Source organism: Nerophis lumbriciformis, linkage group LG08, assembly GCF_033978685.3.
Source record: "Nerophis lumbriciformis linkage group LG08, RoL_Nlum_v2.1, whole genome shotgun sequence".
NCBI lineage: Eukaryota > Metazoa > Chordata > Actinopteri > Syngnathiformes > Syngnathidae > Nerophis > Nerophis lumbriciformis.
The window spans coordinates 10,698,731-10,717,500 of NC_084555.2; the positions used below are offsets into that span (position 1 = coordinate 10,698,731).

Below are 18,770 nucleotides of genomic sequence, written 5' to 3' on the forward strand. Positions count from 1 at the left end.
GTAGACCTTTTGCATGTGCTTATTTGAAACGGCGAGCAATAGTGCTACATGATAACACTCCGAGAACCCTCACCGAGTGATGACAAACATGCAAAGTGCTCTCTGTTATTGTTGTGGACGGAAGTAGCTTTCCTTGCCAGGCGCTCTTCGAAACCAATGCGCCCAGGAAAGAAGTTACGGCAGGGGTGTCAAACTCATTTTAGATGGGGAGCCACATGGAGAAAAATCTACTCCCAAGTGGGCCGGACTGGTAAAATCACGGCACGATAACTGAAAAATAAAGACGACTTCAGATTGTTTTCTTTGTTTAAAAATAGAACAAGCACATTCTGAAAATGTACAAATCATAATGTTTTTTTTTTTACACTTACATGTTGCGGTTAATAGTATTCTATCTTTATTTGTCATTATTTATACTTTTTGAATAAATTATGTGATAATTTTCATCAGTCAACTCATTGCTGTTAATTTTCAATCTATCAAGATGAAAAAATATCAAAATCAAATTACAGGATGTTATTTATGTAGTTTGCTCATTTTCCTCGACTGATGCACTAACATCATGTGGTTTATTTATTTTATTTTATTTTTTTACATATATAGCGTCATCTACGAAGATACAAAGAATTGCTATTGCGACATCTAGTGGACACATTTAGAACAGCAGCTTCTTTCATTCAAAAATTTCGGCTCATTTTTATACTTAGCAAATTCATCCTGCGGGCCGGATAAAACCTGTTCGCGGGCCGTACTTTTGACACCCCTGAGTTACGGTAACGGCTAAAAAAGACCTCAAATACAGTAAATACTACATATTATTATGAATGTGCCTGTTACTACAGTACAGTACATACGTAGTTACAGCATGTATACAAAACGGTTTTGGATGTTTGGTAACACTTTAGTATGGGGGAACATATTCTAAGTACCGTATTTTCCGCACCATAAGCCGCCCTGGGTTATAAGCCGCGCCTTCAATGAACGGCATATTTCAAAACTTTGTCCACCTATAAGCCGCCCCGTGTTATAAGCCGCATCTAACTGCGCTAAAGGGAATGTCAAAAAAACAGTCAGATAGGTCAGTCAAACTGTAATAATATATTAAAAACCAGCGTGATGTGGGCGCGCATGGAGTCGTATATCAACATGGACGGAGCTGCGTGAAAAAAGCCACCCGGCCTCTTCGCGTAAACTTCCCTTAACCACTCGCTCATCTTTTCTTCATCCATCCATCCCTTCGAGTTAGCTTTTATGATGACGCCGGCTGGAAAGGTCTCTTTTGGCAAGGTCTTCCTTTTGAATATCACCATGGGTGGAAGTTTCTGGCCATTAGCATGGCAAGCTAGAACCACAGTGAAGGATGACTTCTCATTCCCTGTGGTGCGAATATTCACCGTACGTGCTCCCGTTGTATCCACAGTGCGGTTCACAGGAATATAAAAAGTCAGTGGAACCTCGTCCATGTTGATAATGTTCTCTGGCCGGATCTTTTTTTCAGCTATCTTGTTTTTACAATATGCACGGAAAGTAGCCAGCTTTTCTTGAAAGTCTTTAGGCAGTTGCTGTGAAATAGTAGTCCGTGTGCGGATGGAGAGATTGCGTCTTTTCATGAACCGGAAACCTGTAGCTTAGTAGGAGCCATTTTGTGGTCTTTACAGATGTAAACACACAAAGGAAATGAAACGTAATATCCGCGCGCTTCTTCTTCTTCTACGGGGGCGGGTGGTTGCTTACAGTAGAAGAAGAAGCGCTTCCTCTTCTATGGGGAAAAAAGATGGCGGCTGTTTACCGTAGTTGCGAGACCTAAACTTTATGAAAATGAATCTTAATATTAATCCATATATAAAGCGCACCGGGTTATAAGCCGCACTGTCAGCTTTTGAGTAAATTTGTGGTTTTTAGGTGCGGCTAATAGTGCGGAAAATACGGTAACAAAGACTTAATTTAGAGTTATTTGGACACTAGGGTTAGGGTTAGGGTTGACCCTAACCCTAACCCTACTATTCATTAAGTGGTATTAAAGGGAGAATCATATACAACAACTTCCTTACTTAGTACTAATAAGCAATAATTCTGATGTTATTGAGGGAAGACTCTTAGTTAATGGCTTACTGGTTGTATAATAAGGCCATGCAGAATAAGGCATTAATAAGTACTTAATAATGACTTATAAATAAAGATGTCCGATAATGGCTTTTTTGCCGATATCCGATATACCGATATTGTCCAACTCTTAATTACCGATACCGATATATACAGTCGTGGAATTAACACATTATTATGCCTAATTTTGTTGTGATGCCCCGCTGTATGCGTTAAACAATGTAACAAGGTTTTCCAAAATAAATCAACTCAAGTTATGGGAAAAAAAATGCCAACATGGCACTGCCATATTTGTTATTGAAGTCAAAAAGTGCGTTATTATTTTTAACATGCCTCAAAACAGCAGCTTGGAATTTCGGGACATGCTCTCCCTGAGAGAGCATGAGGAGGTTGAGGTGGGCGAGGTTGAGGGGGTAGCGGGGGGTGTATATTGTAGCGTCCCGGAAGAGTTAGTGCTGCAAGGGGTTCTGGGTATTTGTTCTGTTGTGTTATGGTGCGAATGTTCTCCCGAAATGTGTTTGCCATTCTTGTTTGGTGTGGGTTCACAGTGTGGCGCATATTTGTAACAGTGTTAAAGTTGTTTATACGGCCTCCCTCAGTGCGACCTGTATGGCTGTTGACCAAGTATGGATTGCATTCACTTGTGTGTGTGAAAAGCCGTAGATATCATGTGACTGGGCCGGCACGCAAAGGCAGTGCCTTTAAGGTTTATTGGAGCTCTGTACTTCTCCCTACGTCCATGTACACGGCGGCGTTTTAAAAAGTCATACATTTTACTTTTTGAAACCGATACCGATAATTTTGAAACCTATACCGATAATTTCCCATATTACATTTTAAAGCATTTAACGTATCTCAAGTTATCATTACGTATATGTATTGTTGCATTTAAACAACTGTATTGTTGATAATAAAGGTAAATTATTGGTATTGTTCATTATCAATAGCGTTATTTCTATTGGTATTTGTATTGATCCATTTGTAGTGTAATAATGCTCATTGTCATTTCTGTATTATTTTTTATTTTTCGCTAACTGCTTATTTGCTATTACTTTTACCATCATATTTGTACATGTCATATTTGCTGATGTTGCTCTATTGTTGTTGTTGTTGTTGTTTGCTGTTGTTGTTTTTGTCTCTCTGTCTAATCCCCCTCTTGTCCCCACAATTTCCCCCTCTGTCTTCTTTTTTTTTTCTCTTTCTATCCCCTCCTGCTCCGGCCCGGCTGCACTAAATGATAATATAAATACATTTAATAAAGTCAAATACAAATAAGGCAACAAGAGAAGTATCCTACACTTCTCTTTTGTAAAGTAAATCTGAACAGCCGACATGGGCATCTACATCAACTATATGATTTGCCTGAGAAGCTGGACAGGACATTAAAAAAAAAAAAAAAAAAAAAAAAAAAAAAAAATAAATAAATAAAGCATTTAACGGCCGATGATATACTAATTAAGAGACAATATGTTACTAATTTGCATGTTAATAAGCAACTAATTAATGGTGAATATGTTCCCCATACTAAAGTGTTACCGGATGTTTTTTTTAGAGGGCTTTATAGACTGTATCGATTGTATCAGCATTAGCCGCTTCTTACTAGCAGTTTTTTGTTATTTAGAACACCCAAATAAGGGAAAGACATGTATTCTTGTCTCACATTGTGGATGATACAGTAGGCACTATTCAAAAAATACAAATAAATAAAGTACAATACCCTTCTAACAGTACAAAGCATGGTTGTAGAAGGCCGCACGAGAATAAACATTGGAAGATCAGTCTCCAGTCCTGCAACAACGAACAAAGTCTGGCTTGACAAATGACAGCAGCGACTGCACAACTCACTGAATCACTGGATGCAAGCAAAAGGCCAAAATCGAAGCTAACAGCTGACTTCATAAACATCGGAGTCAGGCTTGTTGTGAATCTGTGAGCAGCGGCGACAAGCGGGGCAGGCGGCGAACTCCGGGCAAGTTTGGCATCTGGCTCGCTTGAAACTGAACACGAGCGCGCCCCCTCCCAGCACTTGTAAGCATGAACCCAGCCAGCCGAAGTAGAGCGAGCCGGCCGGGCTCAAGCTCAGCTGAGGTAAGCGGGTGTTGTGGACTTCCTGCCGGGCGCCTTCCATCCCAAGCCTCTTCAGGTTGTGGGTGTAGACCACCAAGGCGCTCATGCTGAGCACCCCCGCCATCACCACCAGGAGGCCACCCGTGGCCGCCACCCCTCGGAGCGGTAGATCCGTCCAACAGCGGACGCCGATGCAGGCCAGAACGATGCCGGTGCCGCACAGGAACAAGGAGGTCAGCACCAAGCCTTGCGCCAGGCGGACCCTCCGGTCCCGCTGATAGGACCCCGCCACCGGCCAGCACTGCTTCAGCTCAGAGTGCTCCACTTGAAGACAGCTCTCCCAAAGTCCGTCAGAGCGCACTAAGAGGAGCGAGTCCACAGACCCCGACTTGACCCCAGCTTGACCGTTGCTTTTCACGATGGTTCGGAGAAGCGAGCCCGGCCTGGCAAGGCCCAGACGGGTCTGGCCTTCTCTCCATTGGGGCGTGATGGCTGCGGTGAAGAGCAGGACCAGTCCTAAGGGGGCGAAGACGATGCCCATCACCATGGAGGCCTGAGTCTGCATACCCACGATTCTTCCAATGTGATCTCTTTAACTTTTCAGATGTCTTGTAGAGATGACCACGGGATGCTGAAGAACAATCATCTGGTATGGAAAGAAAAAAAAGTGCATTTTATTCTCAAAAGTTTTTCTACATCTAGAGTACATTTTTGATGCAGTACTGTTAAAAGTACACAAAAACTAATCAGTGAGAGTAAATATGTACGAACCCCGTTTCCATATGAGTTGGGAAATTGTGTTAGATGTAAATATAAACGGAATACAATGATTTGCAAATCCTTTTCAACCCATATGCAATTGAATGCACTACAAAGACAACATATTTGATGTTTTTTTTTTTTGCAAATAACAATTAACTTAGAATTTCATGGCTGCAACACGTACCAAAGTAGTTGGGAAAGGGCATGTTCACCACTGTGTTACATGGCCTTTCCTTTTAACAACACTCAATAAACGATTGGGAACTGAGGAAACTAATTGTTGAAGCTTTGAAAGTGGAATTCTTTCCCATTCTTGTTTTATGTAGAGCTTCAATCGTTCAACAGTCCAGGGTCTCCGCTGTCGTATTTTACGCTTCATAATGCGCCACACATTTTCGATGGGAGACAGGTCTGGACTGCAGGCGGGCCAGGAAAGTACCCTCACACTTTTTTTACGAAGCCACGCTGTTGTAACACGTGCTGAATGTGGCTTGGCATTGTCTTGCTGAAATAAGCAGGGGCGTCCATGAAAAAGACGGCGCTTAGATGGCAGCATATGTTGTTCAAAACCTGTATGTACCTTTCAGCATTAATGGTGCCTTCACAGATGTATAAGTTACCCATGTCTTGGGCACTAATGCACCCCCATACCATCACAGATGCTGGCTTTTGAACTTTGCGTCGATAACAGTCTGGATGGTTCGCTTCCCCTTTGGTCCGGATGACACGATGTCAAATATTTCCAAAAACAATTTGAAATGTGGACTCGTCAGACCACAGAACACTTTTCCACTTTTCCACTTTGCATGAGTCCACCTTAGATGATCTCGGGTCCAGAGAAGCTGCTGGCGTTTCTGGATGATGTTGATAAATGGCTTTCGCTTTGCATAGTAGAGCTTTAACTTGCACTTACAGATGAAACGACAAACTGTATTTAGTGACAGTGGTTTTCTGAAGTGTTCCTGAGCCCATGTGGTGATATCCTTTGGAGATTGATGTCGGTTTTTGATACAGTGCCGTCTGAGGGATCGAAGGTCACGGTCATTCGATGTTGGTTTCCGGCCATGCCGCTTACGTGGAGTGATTTCTCCAGATTCTCTGAACCTTTTGATTATGGACCGTAGATGTTGAAATCCCTAAATGTCTTGCAATTGCACTTTGAGAAACGTTGTTCTAAATCTGTTTGACTATTTGCCCACGCAGTTGTGGACAAAGGGGTGTACCTCGCCCCATCCTTTCTTGTGAAAGACTGAACATTTTTTGGGAAGCTGTTTTTATACCCAATCATGGCACCCACCTGTTCCCAATTAGCCTGCTCACCTGTGGGATGTTCCAAATAAGTGTTTGATGAGCATTCCTCAACTTTATCAGTATTTATTGCCACGTGTTGCTGGCATCAAATTCTAAAGTTAATGATTATTTGCAAAACAAAAAAAAAGTTTATCGGTTTGAACATCAAATATGTTGTCTTTGTAGCATATTCAACTGAATATGGGTTGAAAATGATTTGCAAATCATTGTATTCCGTTTATATTTACATCTAACACAATTTCCCAACTCCTATAGAAACGGGGTTTGTAAATGTTCCTCTGGGGTTGTTATAGAATAGACTGACCATGCGTCCTCTTTTCCCCGGACACGTCCTCTTTTGCGGGGCTGTCCGGGCGGAGTTTCTTAAATGCCTCAAATGTCCGGCATTTTGAGTTAGGGTTGCGTGTATTTTCAATGTACGTTCAGGGTTAAGAAGGGGTTAAAAACAACTAAATTGTCTAAATTATTAAAACACTTTTGAAGAGATTTGAATCACATTAACTTTATGCTAGCATGTTTTTCCAATGCATATTGAGCACAACCCAGAGGCATTACCACAAATGTCATTCACAGTCAACACTGAAATTAATTTAGTGAATTAATTTATTTACCTGATGCCGCCTTTCATACTGAGGACTCTATACCAGCTCAGTGGTTCTCAAGCGTGTTTCACCAAGTACCACCTCAGAAAACACTCGGCTCTCCGAGTACCCCTAGTGGTACACGTACCACAGTTTGAGAGCCGCTGAGGGAAGCAGAGCAAACTGATGCACGAGTCAAAAAAAAACCCCAAAACCCGACATTGCAGCCAGTGGAAGCAGAGTCAGGTTCTGTTTCACAGCTGCTGCTGCTGCTGACGTGAATGGTCTCTGTTGCTATGAGACAATAACCTGGCAGCTCACAACGTAGGGCTTTATTTATCACACGAGCTCATTAGGGGGCTTTCTATTCCAGACCTTTGCGCTGGCTGATACACAAATGTTGAGTTCAGGCACCCGTGTGAGATCGTATCGGATTTTTTTTTTTTTTTTTTGTCAGGACACGTAGCGTCTCAATAATGCATGTCCCTGACAAGAAGAGAGAACAACATAATTATAGCTCAAGTGAATATTTACGAACCAATTCATTTGAAGTCACGGGGATGTTAACAGCTCTCCATTATTTCTCATCATTTCTCGACGATTTGGCATCAGATGTCCCACAATAGTGTATTGTCCAATATTTAGCCTTGATGCTCGAATTTAGACTAGGGTTGTACGGTATAGCGGTATTAGTATAGTACCGCGATACTAATGAATCATATTCAGTACTATACCTCCTCTGAAAAGTACCGGTCCGTCCCCTGAGGACATGAGGACTTTGAATGACTTGGTATCGGATTGATACCCAAATTTGTGGTATCATCCAAAACTAATGTAAAGTATCAAACAACAGAAGAATACGTGATTATTACATTTTAACAGAAGTGTAGATAGAACATGTTAAAAGAGAAAGTAAGCAGTAAATGAATAAGTAGATTAATAATTCATTTTCTACCACTTGTCCTTAATAATGTTGACAAAATAATAGATTGGAAAATGACACAATATGTTACTGCATATGTCAGCAGACTAAATTAGGAGCCTTTGTTTGTTTACTTACTAATAAAAGACAAGTTGTCTTGTATGTTCACTATTTTATTTAAGGACAAACTTGCAGTAAGAAACATATGTTTAATGTACCATAAGATTTTTTGTTAAAATAAAGCCAATAATGCAATTTTTTTGTGGTCCCCTTAATTTAGAAAAGTACGAAAAAGTATCAAAATAATTTTGGTACCGGTACCAACACTAATTTAGACTGTTTGGTGCTTTTTGATGCCGTTTTGTGGGTCTGTAGCTTTAATGCTAATTAGCTATGTTTGTCCAAGCTCCAATCGCTATTGTGCACTTTACCTTCCTTTTACATAACCTAACCAAGAGCGGTGGGAATCTTTGGTCACCTCATGATTGGATTCGAGTCTGATTCCGATTCTTGATTCCGATCGGATTAAGAATCAATTCTCATAATATGTTTTTTGATGTATAAGTTACAATGAAACTTATACCACAGGTTACAAAAGCTCCTTTTAACTGCTGACGTACGACAGATTTATGCGGTGTTGGCCTGAAAAACGTCTTTAAAAATCCATCCATCCATTTTCTACCGCTTGTCCCCTTTTGGGTTCGCTGGGGGCTGGAGCCCATCCCAGCTGCATTCGGATGGTACACTTTGGACAAGTCGCCACCTCACCACAGGGCCAACACAGATAGACAGACAACATTCACACACTAGGGCCAATTTAGTGTTGCCAATCAACCTATCCCCAGGTGCATGTCTTTGGAGGTGGGAGGAAGCCAGAGTACCCGGAGGGAACCCACCGCAGTCACGAGAAAAACATGCAAACTCCATACAGAAAGACCCCGAGACTGGTAATCAAACCCAGGACGTTCTCGCTGTGAGGCACAAGCGCTAACCACTGCGCCATTGCAAAAGCAACAGCCACATTTTGGGCCCCCACACACAAGACTCTAAAAAAGGGCCCCCGTCTGACCCTGATGCACACACTTGGTATGTTTACATGCACTAAAAACTAATTATTGCATGAAATTCGCTGGAAAACAAATGAACTACACCTTCATTCGTTTATTGACATTTTAAAGATGGTAGTAAGACATCTAAAACACATCTAGAAAAAACCGTGTAGCACCTTTAGTGTTACTCAGAAACCATTTTTAAGCACAAACATGGCTGTATGAAATAAAAATGTCATTAATACAGTAGCAGTATTAGAGCAAACCAAAAGAACGGCTCCCATAGGCTCCATTGTAAGCGGACTTTTGATCGCATTTATGTAATATTTAGAATGCATAAAAAAGAGAGAAACATATGTGTTCTTGTCTTACATAAGGATTTTGAATGAAAGACAAAATTTCCCCAAAAAGTGAAGTCCCCCTATAACACTACAATGCTGCGGCTAATTTATGGATTTTTGTTGGTTCACGAGCTTCACGTGCCACCAATAAATTTAGCCTGGTCACATCAGACCAATTGAATTGCTGAACGTGTCACCGTGGCCCAATAACATTGTTCACATTAATTTAAACACACTCACAGAATCATTCAGTCAGCCATTTCGCGCTTTATGGACTCACACTCATCACGTGAAGAAACACACAAAAATCGTCCCCAAAGCCAACGACTTCCGACCCGTGTGTAAGTATTTCATGTTTCAATGTGTACACTTGCGGCTTGTAGACTTCTGCAGCCAATATACTGTATGTTTACATGCACTAAAAACAAATTATTGCATGAAATTTGCTGGGACCAGCCCCCCAAAACACATAAAATAAACCTTCAATCGTTTATTTACATTTTAAAGATGGTACTAACACATCTAAAACACATCTAGATAACCCCTGTCCCCCAAAAATGTGTAGCACCTTTAGTGTTACTCAGAAACCATTTTTAAGCACAAAAATGGCTGTTTGAAGTAAAAATGTCATTACTACAGTAGTATTATGAGAGTAACCCAAAAGAATGGCTCCCATAGGCTCCATTGTAAGCGGACTTTTGATCGCATTTATTTAATATTTAGAATGCATAAAAAAAGAGAGAAACATACAGTATGTGTTCTTGTCTTACATAAGGATTTTGAATGAAAGGCAAAATTACCACCAAAAAGTGCAGTTCCCCTATAACACTGTGATTTACACAACGCTGCGGCTAATTTATGGATTTTTGTGGGTTCACAAGCTTCACGTGCCACCAATAAATTTAGCCTGGTCACATCAGACCAATTGAATTGCTGAACGTGTCACCGTGGCCCAATAACATTGTTCACATTAATTTAAACACACTCACAGAATCATTCCGTCAGCCATTTCGCGCTTTATGGACTCACACTCATCACGTGAAGAAACACACAAAAATCGTCCCCAAAGCCAACGACTTCCGACCCGTGTGTAAGTATTTCATGTTTCAATGTGTACACTTGCGGCTTGTAGACTTCTTCAGCCAATATACTGTATGTTTACATGCACTAAAAACAAATTATTGCATGAAATTTGCTGGGACCAGCCCCCCAAAACACATAAAATAAACCTTCAATCGTTTATTTACATTTTAAAGATGGTACTAACACATCTAAAACACATCTAGATACCCCCTGTCCCCCAAAAATGTGTAGCACCTTTAGTGTTACTCAGAAACCATTTTTAAGCACAAAAATGGCTGTTTGAAGTAAAAATGTCATTACTACAGTAGTATTATGAGAGCAACCCAAAAGAATGGCTCCCATAGGCTCCATTGTAAGCGGACTTTTGATCGCATTTATTTAATATTTAGAATGCATAAAAAAAGAGAGAAACATACAGTATGTGTTCTTGTCTTACATAAGGATTTTGAATGAAAGGCAAAATTACCCGCAAAAAGTGCAGTTCCCCTATACCACTGTGATTTACACAACGCTGCGGCTAATTTATGGATTTTTGTGGGTTCACAAGCTTCACGTGCCACCAATAAATTTAGCCTGGTCACATCAGACCAATTGAATTGCTGAACGTGTCACCGTGGCCCAATAAGATTGTTCACATTAAATTAAACACACTCACAGAATCATTCAGTCAGCCATTTCGCGCTTTATGGACTCACACTCACCACGTGAAGAAACACACAAAAACCAGCCCCAAAGCCAAAGAATTCCGATCCGTGTGCTAGTATTTCATGTTTCAATGTGTACATTTGCGGCTTGTAGACTTCTGCAGCCAATATACTGTATGTTTACATGCACTAAAAACAAATTATTGCATGAAATTTGCTGGGACCAGCCCCCCAAAACACATAAAATAAACCTTCAATCGTTTATTTACATTTTAAAGATGGTACTAACACATCTAAAACACATCTAGATACCCCCTGTCCCCCAAAAATGTGTAGCACCTTTAGTGTTACTCAGAAACCATTTTTAAGCACAAAAATGGCTGTTTGAAGTAAAAATGTCATTACTACAGTAGTATTATGAGAGCAACCCAAAAGAATGGCTCCCATAGGCTCCATTGTAAGCGGACTTTTGATCGCATTTATTTAATATTTAGAATGCATAAAAAAAGAGAGAAACATACAGTATGTGTTCTTGTCTTACATAAGGATTTTGAATGAAAGGCAAAATTACCCGCAAAAAGTGCAGTTCCCCTATACCACTGTGATTTACACAACGCTGCGGCTAATTTATGGATTTTTGTGGGTTCACAAGCTTCACGTGCCACCAATAAATTTAGCCTGGTCACATCAGACCAATTGAATTGCTGAACGTGTCACCGTGGCCCAATAAGATTGTTCACATTAAATTAAACACACTCACAGAATCATTCAGTCAGCCATTTCGCGCTTTATGGACTCACACTCACCACGTGAAGAAACACACAAAAACCAGCCCCAAAGCCAAAGAATTCCGATCCGTGTGCTAGTATTTCATGTTTCAATGTGTACATTTGCGGCTTGTAGACTTCTGCAGCCAATATACTGTATGTTTACATGCACTAAAAACAAATTATTGCATGAAATTTGCTGGGACCAGCCCCCCAAAACACATAAAATAAACCTTCAATCGTTTATTTACATTTTAAAGATGGTACTAACACATCTAAAACACATCTAGATACCCCCTGTCCCCCAAAAATGTGTAGCACCTTTAGTGTTACTCAGAAACCATTTTTAAGCACAAAAATGGCTGTTTGAAGTAAAAATGTCATTACTACAGTAGTATTATGAGAGCAACCCAAAAGAATGGCTCCCATAGGCTCCATTGTAAGCGGACTTTTGATCGCATTTATTTAATATTTAGAATGCATAAAAAAAGAGAGAAACATACAGTATGTGTTCTTGTCTTACATAAGGATTTTGAATGAAAGGCAAAATTACCCGCAAAAAGTGCAGTTCCCCTATAACACTGTGATTTACACAACGCTGCGGCTAATTTATGGATTTTTGTGGGTTCACAAGCTTCACGTGCCACCAATAAATTTAGCCTGGTCACATCAGACCAATTGAATTGCTGAACGTGTCACTGTGGCCCAATAAGATTGTTCACATTAAATTAAAAACACTCACAGGATCATTCAGTCAGCCATTTCGCGCTTTATGGACTCACACTCATCACGTGAAGAAACACACAAAAATGTGTAGCACCTGTAGTGTTACTCAGAAACCATTTTTAAGCCCTTATTTGGGCTCTGTACCGAGGATGTTGTTGTGGCTTGTGCAGCCCTTTGAGACACTTGTGATTTAGGGCTATATAAATAAACATTGATTGATTGATTGATAAGAACAAAAATGTCTGTATGAAGTAAAAATGTCATCAATCCATCCATCCATCCATTTTCATTTTCTACCGCTTACTCCCTTCGGGGTAGCGGGGGGTGCTGGAGCCTATCTCAGCTACAATCGGGCGGAAGGCGGGTCATTACGACAGTAATATTATGAGAGCAAACCAAAAGAACGGCTAAATTTAGCCTGGTCACATCAGACCAATTAAATTGCTGAACGTGTCACTGTGGCCCAATATGATTGTTAAAAACACATTCACAGAATCATTCAGTCAGCCATTTAGCGCTTTATGGACTCACACTCATCACGTGAAGAAACACACAAAAACCAGCCCCAAAGCCAAAGACTTCCGACCCGTGTGTAAATATTTCACGTTTCAATGAATACACTTATGCAGCCGATATACTGTATGTACAAAATGTAATCTGCATTAGCGCTTATAATGACAATATTTAGGTAACTCGATGTAAATGGAGTATTTTGAGTTCTTTTTAGATGTTTTTAGAGGGCCTTATGGGGGCAATAGAGGACTCCCATAGCTTCATTGTTAGCCACCTCGTACTTGCTGTATTTTACGACTTAGAATGCATGAAAAAAGTAAGGATTGTGAATGATAGGCAGTATTCCAAATTGCCCTTTGTAACTGTGTGACGTCTTTCCTCAAAGCCACACAATTGATCTCCAGAAATAACCTTGTTAGGCTTCACTCCCCTTTTGTAATAACGTCAGTCTGAATGCAGAATAACAATGCAGAGACAGCCACAATAGCGAACTTGAGCAAAGTCAGCCAGTGGCCACCAACACACGCTGCTGTGTTTTGGAAACAAACAAATCAGGAGGACAATTATTAAAAGAAATAGAATGAAGAAAACAATAAATCTTCTTCAGTCTTACTTACTGGCAGCGCAGCATTTCCCGTGATTAAGGTGATAGGAATGCTGAAGGGTGGGTAAACAGTAACATATGTTTATAGGTAACATTAGGAGTTGATAATGCTACAAATATTTCTTGGAATATTTCTTCAATTGTAGCTTTGTAATAAGATGACGTTCTAAGGATTGCAAGCGCTGTAGTTCACATAATTAAGCACTACAAGTCAAAAGAGGGCCGTGTATAATACGACACTTTGGAAAGTTAGCGTCCCCTTTAATCATGTTAAAAATACATTCACCGAGGTAATTCATATAAAATTATAAATGAAACCAAAAGTAGTCAACTACATTTGATTACCCTACTGTGTTAGGGCCCTCTAGGCAGCCATGTAAAGGTTGCAAACATTTATTAACGTAACTAAATATAGTGGATTACTTTTGCTTTCATATTCACTTTTTATATGAACTACCTCGGTGAATGTATTTTGAAATATGATTAAAGGCCTACTGAAACCCACTACTACCGACCACAAAGTCTGATAGTTTATATATCAATGATGAAATCTTAACATTGCTTACTTGCGCGAAATATCCTGCTGAAAACGTCTCGGTATGATGACGCCTGCGCGTGACGTCACGGATTGTAGAGGACATTTTGGGACAGCATGGTGGCCAGCTATTAAGTCGTCTGTTTTCATCGCAAAATTCCACAGTATTCTGGACATCTGTGTTGGTGAATCTTTTGCAATTTGTTCAATGAACAATGGAGACAGCAAAGAAGAAAGCTGTAAGTGGAAGTGGTGTATTGCGTCAGGTGTTGTGCCGGATAACGCACGTCCGCCGTAAAATGCACCCCTTGACTGTTGTGCCGGATAACACAGCCGGTGTTTCATTGTTTACATTCCCGGAAGATGACAGTCAAGCTTTACCATTGGTCTGTGGAGAACTGGGACAACAGAGACTCTTACCAGGAGGACTTTGAGTTGGATACGCAGACGCGGTACCGTGAGTACGCATGCAGCTGCGGCTTCCAAACATTTGATCGTTTGCCCGTACGTGCGTGCCGCTATGTGCATGTCACGTACGTAACTTTGGGGACTTTGGGGAAATATATGTGCAGTATGAACTTTGGGGAGGTGAACGGTACTTTGGGCTGTGGGATTGAGTGTGTTGTGCAGGTGTTTGAGTTGTATTGGCGGGTTATATGGACGGGAGGGGGGAGGTGTTTGTTATGCGGGATTAATTTGTGGCATATTAAATATAAGCCTGGTTGTGTTGTGGCTAATAGAGTATATATATGTCTTGTGTTTATTTACTGTTTTAGTCTTTCCCAGCTGAATATCAGGTCCCACCCACCTCTCACAGCATCTTCCCTATCTGAATCGCTCCCACTGCCCTCTAGTCCTTCACTCTCACTTTCCTCATCCACAAATCTTTCATCCTCGCTCAAATTAATGGGGAAATCATCGCTTTCTCGGTCCGAATCGCTCTCGCTGCTGGTGGCCATGATTGTAAACAATGTGCAGATGTGAGGAGTTCCACAACCTGTGACGTCACGCTACTCGTCTGCTACTTCCGGTAGAGGCAAGGCTTTTTTTTTATCAGCGACCAAAAGTTGCAAAATTTATCGTAGATGTTCTCTACTAAATCCATTCAGCAAAAATATGGCAATATCGCAAAATAATCAAGTATGACACATAGAATGGACCTGCTATCCCCGTTTAAATAAGAACATCTCATTTCAGTAGGCCTTTACGTTATTGTATCCATCCATCTATTTTCTACCGCTTGTCCCTCTCGGGGTAATGTAGTATTGTTTTGTGTGCTTTTGAAGTCGTTATTGGTAATTGTGTTGTCAGTGAAGTACAATATTGGTCAGTGTATGTTTTGGTCATTGAAACGAATGGCAATTGAAAAACCCCCAAAAATCTGATTGGTTTATTTGACTTTTATTTTGAAAAACAAAACATTTTATTGAAAAATGCTCCATCCATAGTTTTGTCTTTAAATAAACGACGTTGGAATACGACAAAACATGGTGACTAAAATCAATTCTTGCAAGTATGCTAATTGTTCTCATATTACATTAGCATGTGTTAGCATGCATGTTTTATGCTAGCGTTTTAGCTAATTGTATATGTTCAAACCTATTAATCAGGGATTTTTATAATTGGCGCATTCTCATCAGCATGCTAACTGTTCCTATGTTTGCATGTTAACGTTAGCATGCATGTTTTATGCTAGCATTTTGGTTAATTGTATATGATTAAACCTAAAAATCATGGATTTTGACACTTGGCACCATCTTGCAAGTATGGTAACTTTTCTTATATTAGCAAGCTAACATTAGCATTCTAAATTTTTTTTAGCTCATTTTAATAATTTCAATGTAAAATTCATGGATTTTGATACTTGGCGCCATCTTGCAAGTATGCTGTTTGTTTTGTATTTTAGCATGCAATTGTTTTATGCTAGCATTTTCGCCTAATTCATGTTTAAACCTAAAAATCATCAATGTCCTTACTTGGTGACATGTAATGTATCTGTGTTGTTTGGTTATTTGTTACCATAGTAACATTAGAATATTTTTATGCTAACCTGAGCATGCTAACTTCATTTTTTATTTTTTTTGTGCTAATTTTGCATTTGTCTTTAAAACAACTGCCTACAAGGTAACAAGTTGGTCTTCGAGCAACCCCAACTACTAGCAGGTCTATCTGCATTTTCTTGTGCATTTTCTAGTTAATCTACCGTATTTTTCAGACTATAAATGGCAGTTTTTTTCATAGTTTATGAAAGTTGCATAATGTTTTTTTCCTTCTTTATTATGCATTTTCGGCAGGTGCGACTTATACTCCGGTGCGACTTATACTCCGAAAAATACGGTAGTTATTGTTCTCCATCACTAAGGAAGAATAACTCTGTGTTTTTCAATTTTAGTTTTTGTATTTTAAAATGAAATGAATATCAACCAATTGTTTTTGGTTTCAAAGGGGAACTGCACAATTTGGGGGGTGGGGGAACACTATGTCGTTCTCGCCAGTTCCAGGTCCTAAATGGCTGCCAAAGTGTCCCAATTTGTTGGATTATATTCTCAGCCATCTACTTTTCAGGTGAGATGCATAAATAGTTCGTCTGTGTAAGCGTTTATAATAACAATATCACTAATACTTGGCTAATATTCAAGTCATGAAATGTAAATGGAGTATTGTTGGCGCTTTTTGAATGGTTATTTACTGGATTTCATGGGCGGAATAGTGGAGTTTCCAATGGCTCCATTGTAAGAGGACTTTTATTTATTATTTTGAATGAATTAAAAAAAAAATCCATCCGTCGTCATGTCTTTCATGATTGTGAACAATAGGCAAAACTCCCAAAAAATGCGCAGTTCCCCTTTAAATTCTCATTCATGAAAAGAAAATTCAATGACCGAAACATACATTTTGTACATATAGGATTATATTTTGCAACATTTTAAATACAACCTGTTCCTGAGTAAAACAAATGTAAAATAAACCATGTATAAACAAAAACAGAAACCTGTGTTAATTGCAGTTTAAAAAAAATACTTTTAATACTCTATTTTGCACTCTGCCATTCAAATTTGATATATTTTAGTACCGTATGTCCCGTATTAAATTGTACAGTATATATTTGTGTCAGCAAACTTTTCTTCTACTGAACAACTACACAAGATAAAGGCTGCAGGATTAGGTCTCTGCCTTTTGCAGGTCCTGATGGCTTCATCTGGCCAGGATCTTCAGCTCTCACTGGATCGGTTCGCAGCCTTGCGTGAAACGACTGGGATGAGAATTAACACCTCCAAGTCCGAGTCCATGGTTCCTTCCCGGTAAAGGGTGGAGTGCCATCTCCGGGTTGGGGAGGAGATCTTGTCCCATGTGGAAGAATTCAAGTACCTCGGAGTCTTGTTCACGAGTGAGGGAAGAGTGGATCGTGAGATCGACAGGCGGATCGGTGCGGCGTCTTCAGTAATGCGGACGCTGTATCGATCCTTTGCGGTGAAGAAGGAGCTGAGCCGGAAGGTAAAGCTCTCAATTTACCGGTCGATCTACATTCCCATCATGAGCTTTGGGTTATGACTGAAAGGGTACAAGGTACAAGAGGCCGAAATGAGTTTCCTCCGCCGGGCGGCGGGGCTCTCCCTTAGAGATAGGGTGAGAAGCTCTGCCATCCGGGGGGAGCTCAAAGTAAAGCGGCTGATCCTCCACATCGAGAGGAGCCAGATGAGGTGGTTAGCCCGAACGCCTCCCTAGGGAGGTGTTTAGGGCACGTCCGACCGGTAGGAGGCCACAAGGAAGACCCAGGACACGTTGGGAAGACTATGTCTCCCGGCTGACCTGGGAACGTCTCGGGATCCCCCGGGAGGAGCTGGACGAAGTGGCTGGGGAGAGGGAAGTCTGGGCTTCTCTGCTTAGGCTGCTGCCCCCGCGACCCGACCTCGGATAAGCGGAAGAATATGGACTAATGGATGGTAATAACCTGTGATTAATTATGATCAATCTAAATTCATGCACCTGGGGATAGGTTGATTGGCAACACTAAATTGGCCCTAGCGTGTGAAAGTGAGTGTGAATGTTGTCTGTCTGGCCCTGCGATGAGGTGGCAACTTGTCCAGGGTGTACCCCGCCTTCCGCCTGAATGCAGCTGAGATAGGCTCCAGCACCCCCCCTCCCCCACCCCAAAAAGGGACACGCCGTAGAAAATGGATGGATGGATGGATAATTATGATAAATCTAAATTCAAAAGTGTCATCTGATTTTTGGAAAATGAAGCATTTGTCAGCACTTTCACCAAATATAAAACATTGAAAATGTTCAACATACCTCCAAATAAGTATCCTGATAATGAGAATAATAAGAACAGTGAACCATGTGGAGTGTGACAGGTGTGTGCAGCCCCTACAACATGTTCTAATATTCCCAAGAGTGAAATACTTCACCGATTGCCCTTTATTTTGCTGAGAAGTGTAATTAACGCGTGCTTACATTGGGGAAATCGGGTGAAATGTTCCTTTTGCATTATGACTTCATTTGAGCAGAGAAGTTGACAGTTAAAAAAGACTACAAGCTGTCAGGACCTCATCTGCACCTGGAGGGAATTAAATGTTGCTGACGCGCAAGGTCTTTTTTGTTGTTCCTGTAACCAGTGCCTATCATACCTGGGACAAGCCTTAATGCAGAAATGATCATGTTGCCTGCCAGTGAGTCCACAGCTTGATTATGAATAACCATGTGCATGATGCATCTGTTGATGAGAATAATCATACGTGCTCCGACTTACCTTTCAGTG

At 40.6% G+C, this 18,770-nt stretch overlaps 1 protein-coding gene across 1 annotated transcript in view; it reads right to left on the reverse strand.

Moving 5' to 3' along the window:
- Positions 1-3,546: 3,546 nt before the first annotated feature.
- Positions 3,547-18,770, reverse strand: part of cldn23l (claudin 23-like) — a 15,353-nt gene continuing 129 nt past the window's right edge. The window contains exons 1-2 of the mRNA XM_061968249.2: positions 18,762-18,770; positions 3,547-4,816 (exon numbers count right to left, since the gene is read on the reverse strand). The exon at positions 18,762-18,770 is cut by the window's right edge and continues 129 nt beyond it. Of these exons, the coding sequence (XP_061824233.1) occupies positions 3,986-4,735 (750 nt within the window). The 5' untranslated portion in view covers positions 4,736-4,816; positions 18,762-18,770 and the 3' untranslated portion in view covers positions 3,547-3,985. The remainder of the gene's footprint in view (positions 4,817-18,761) is intronic.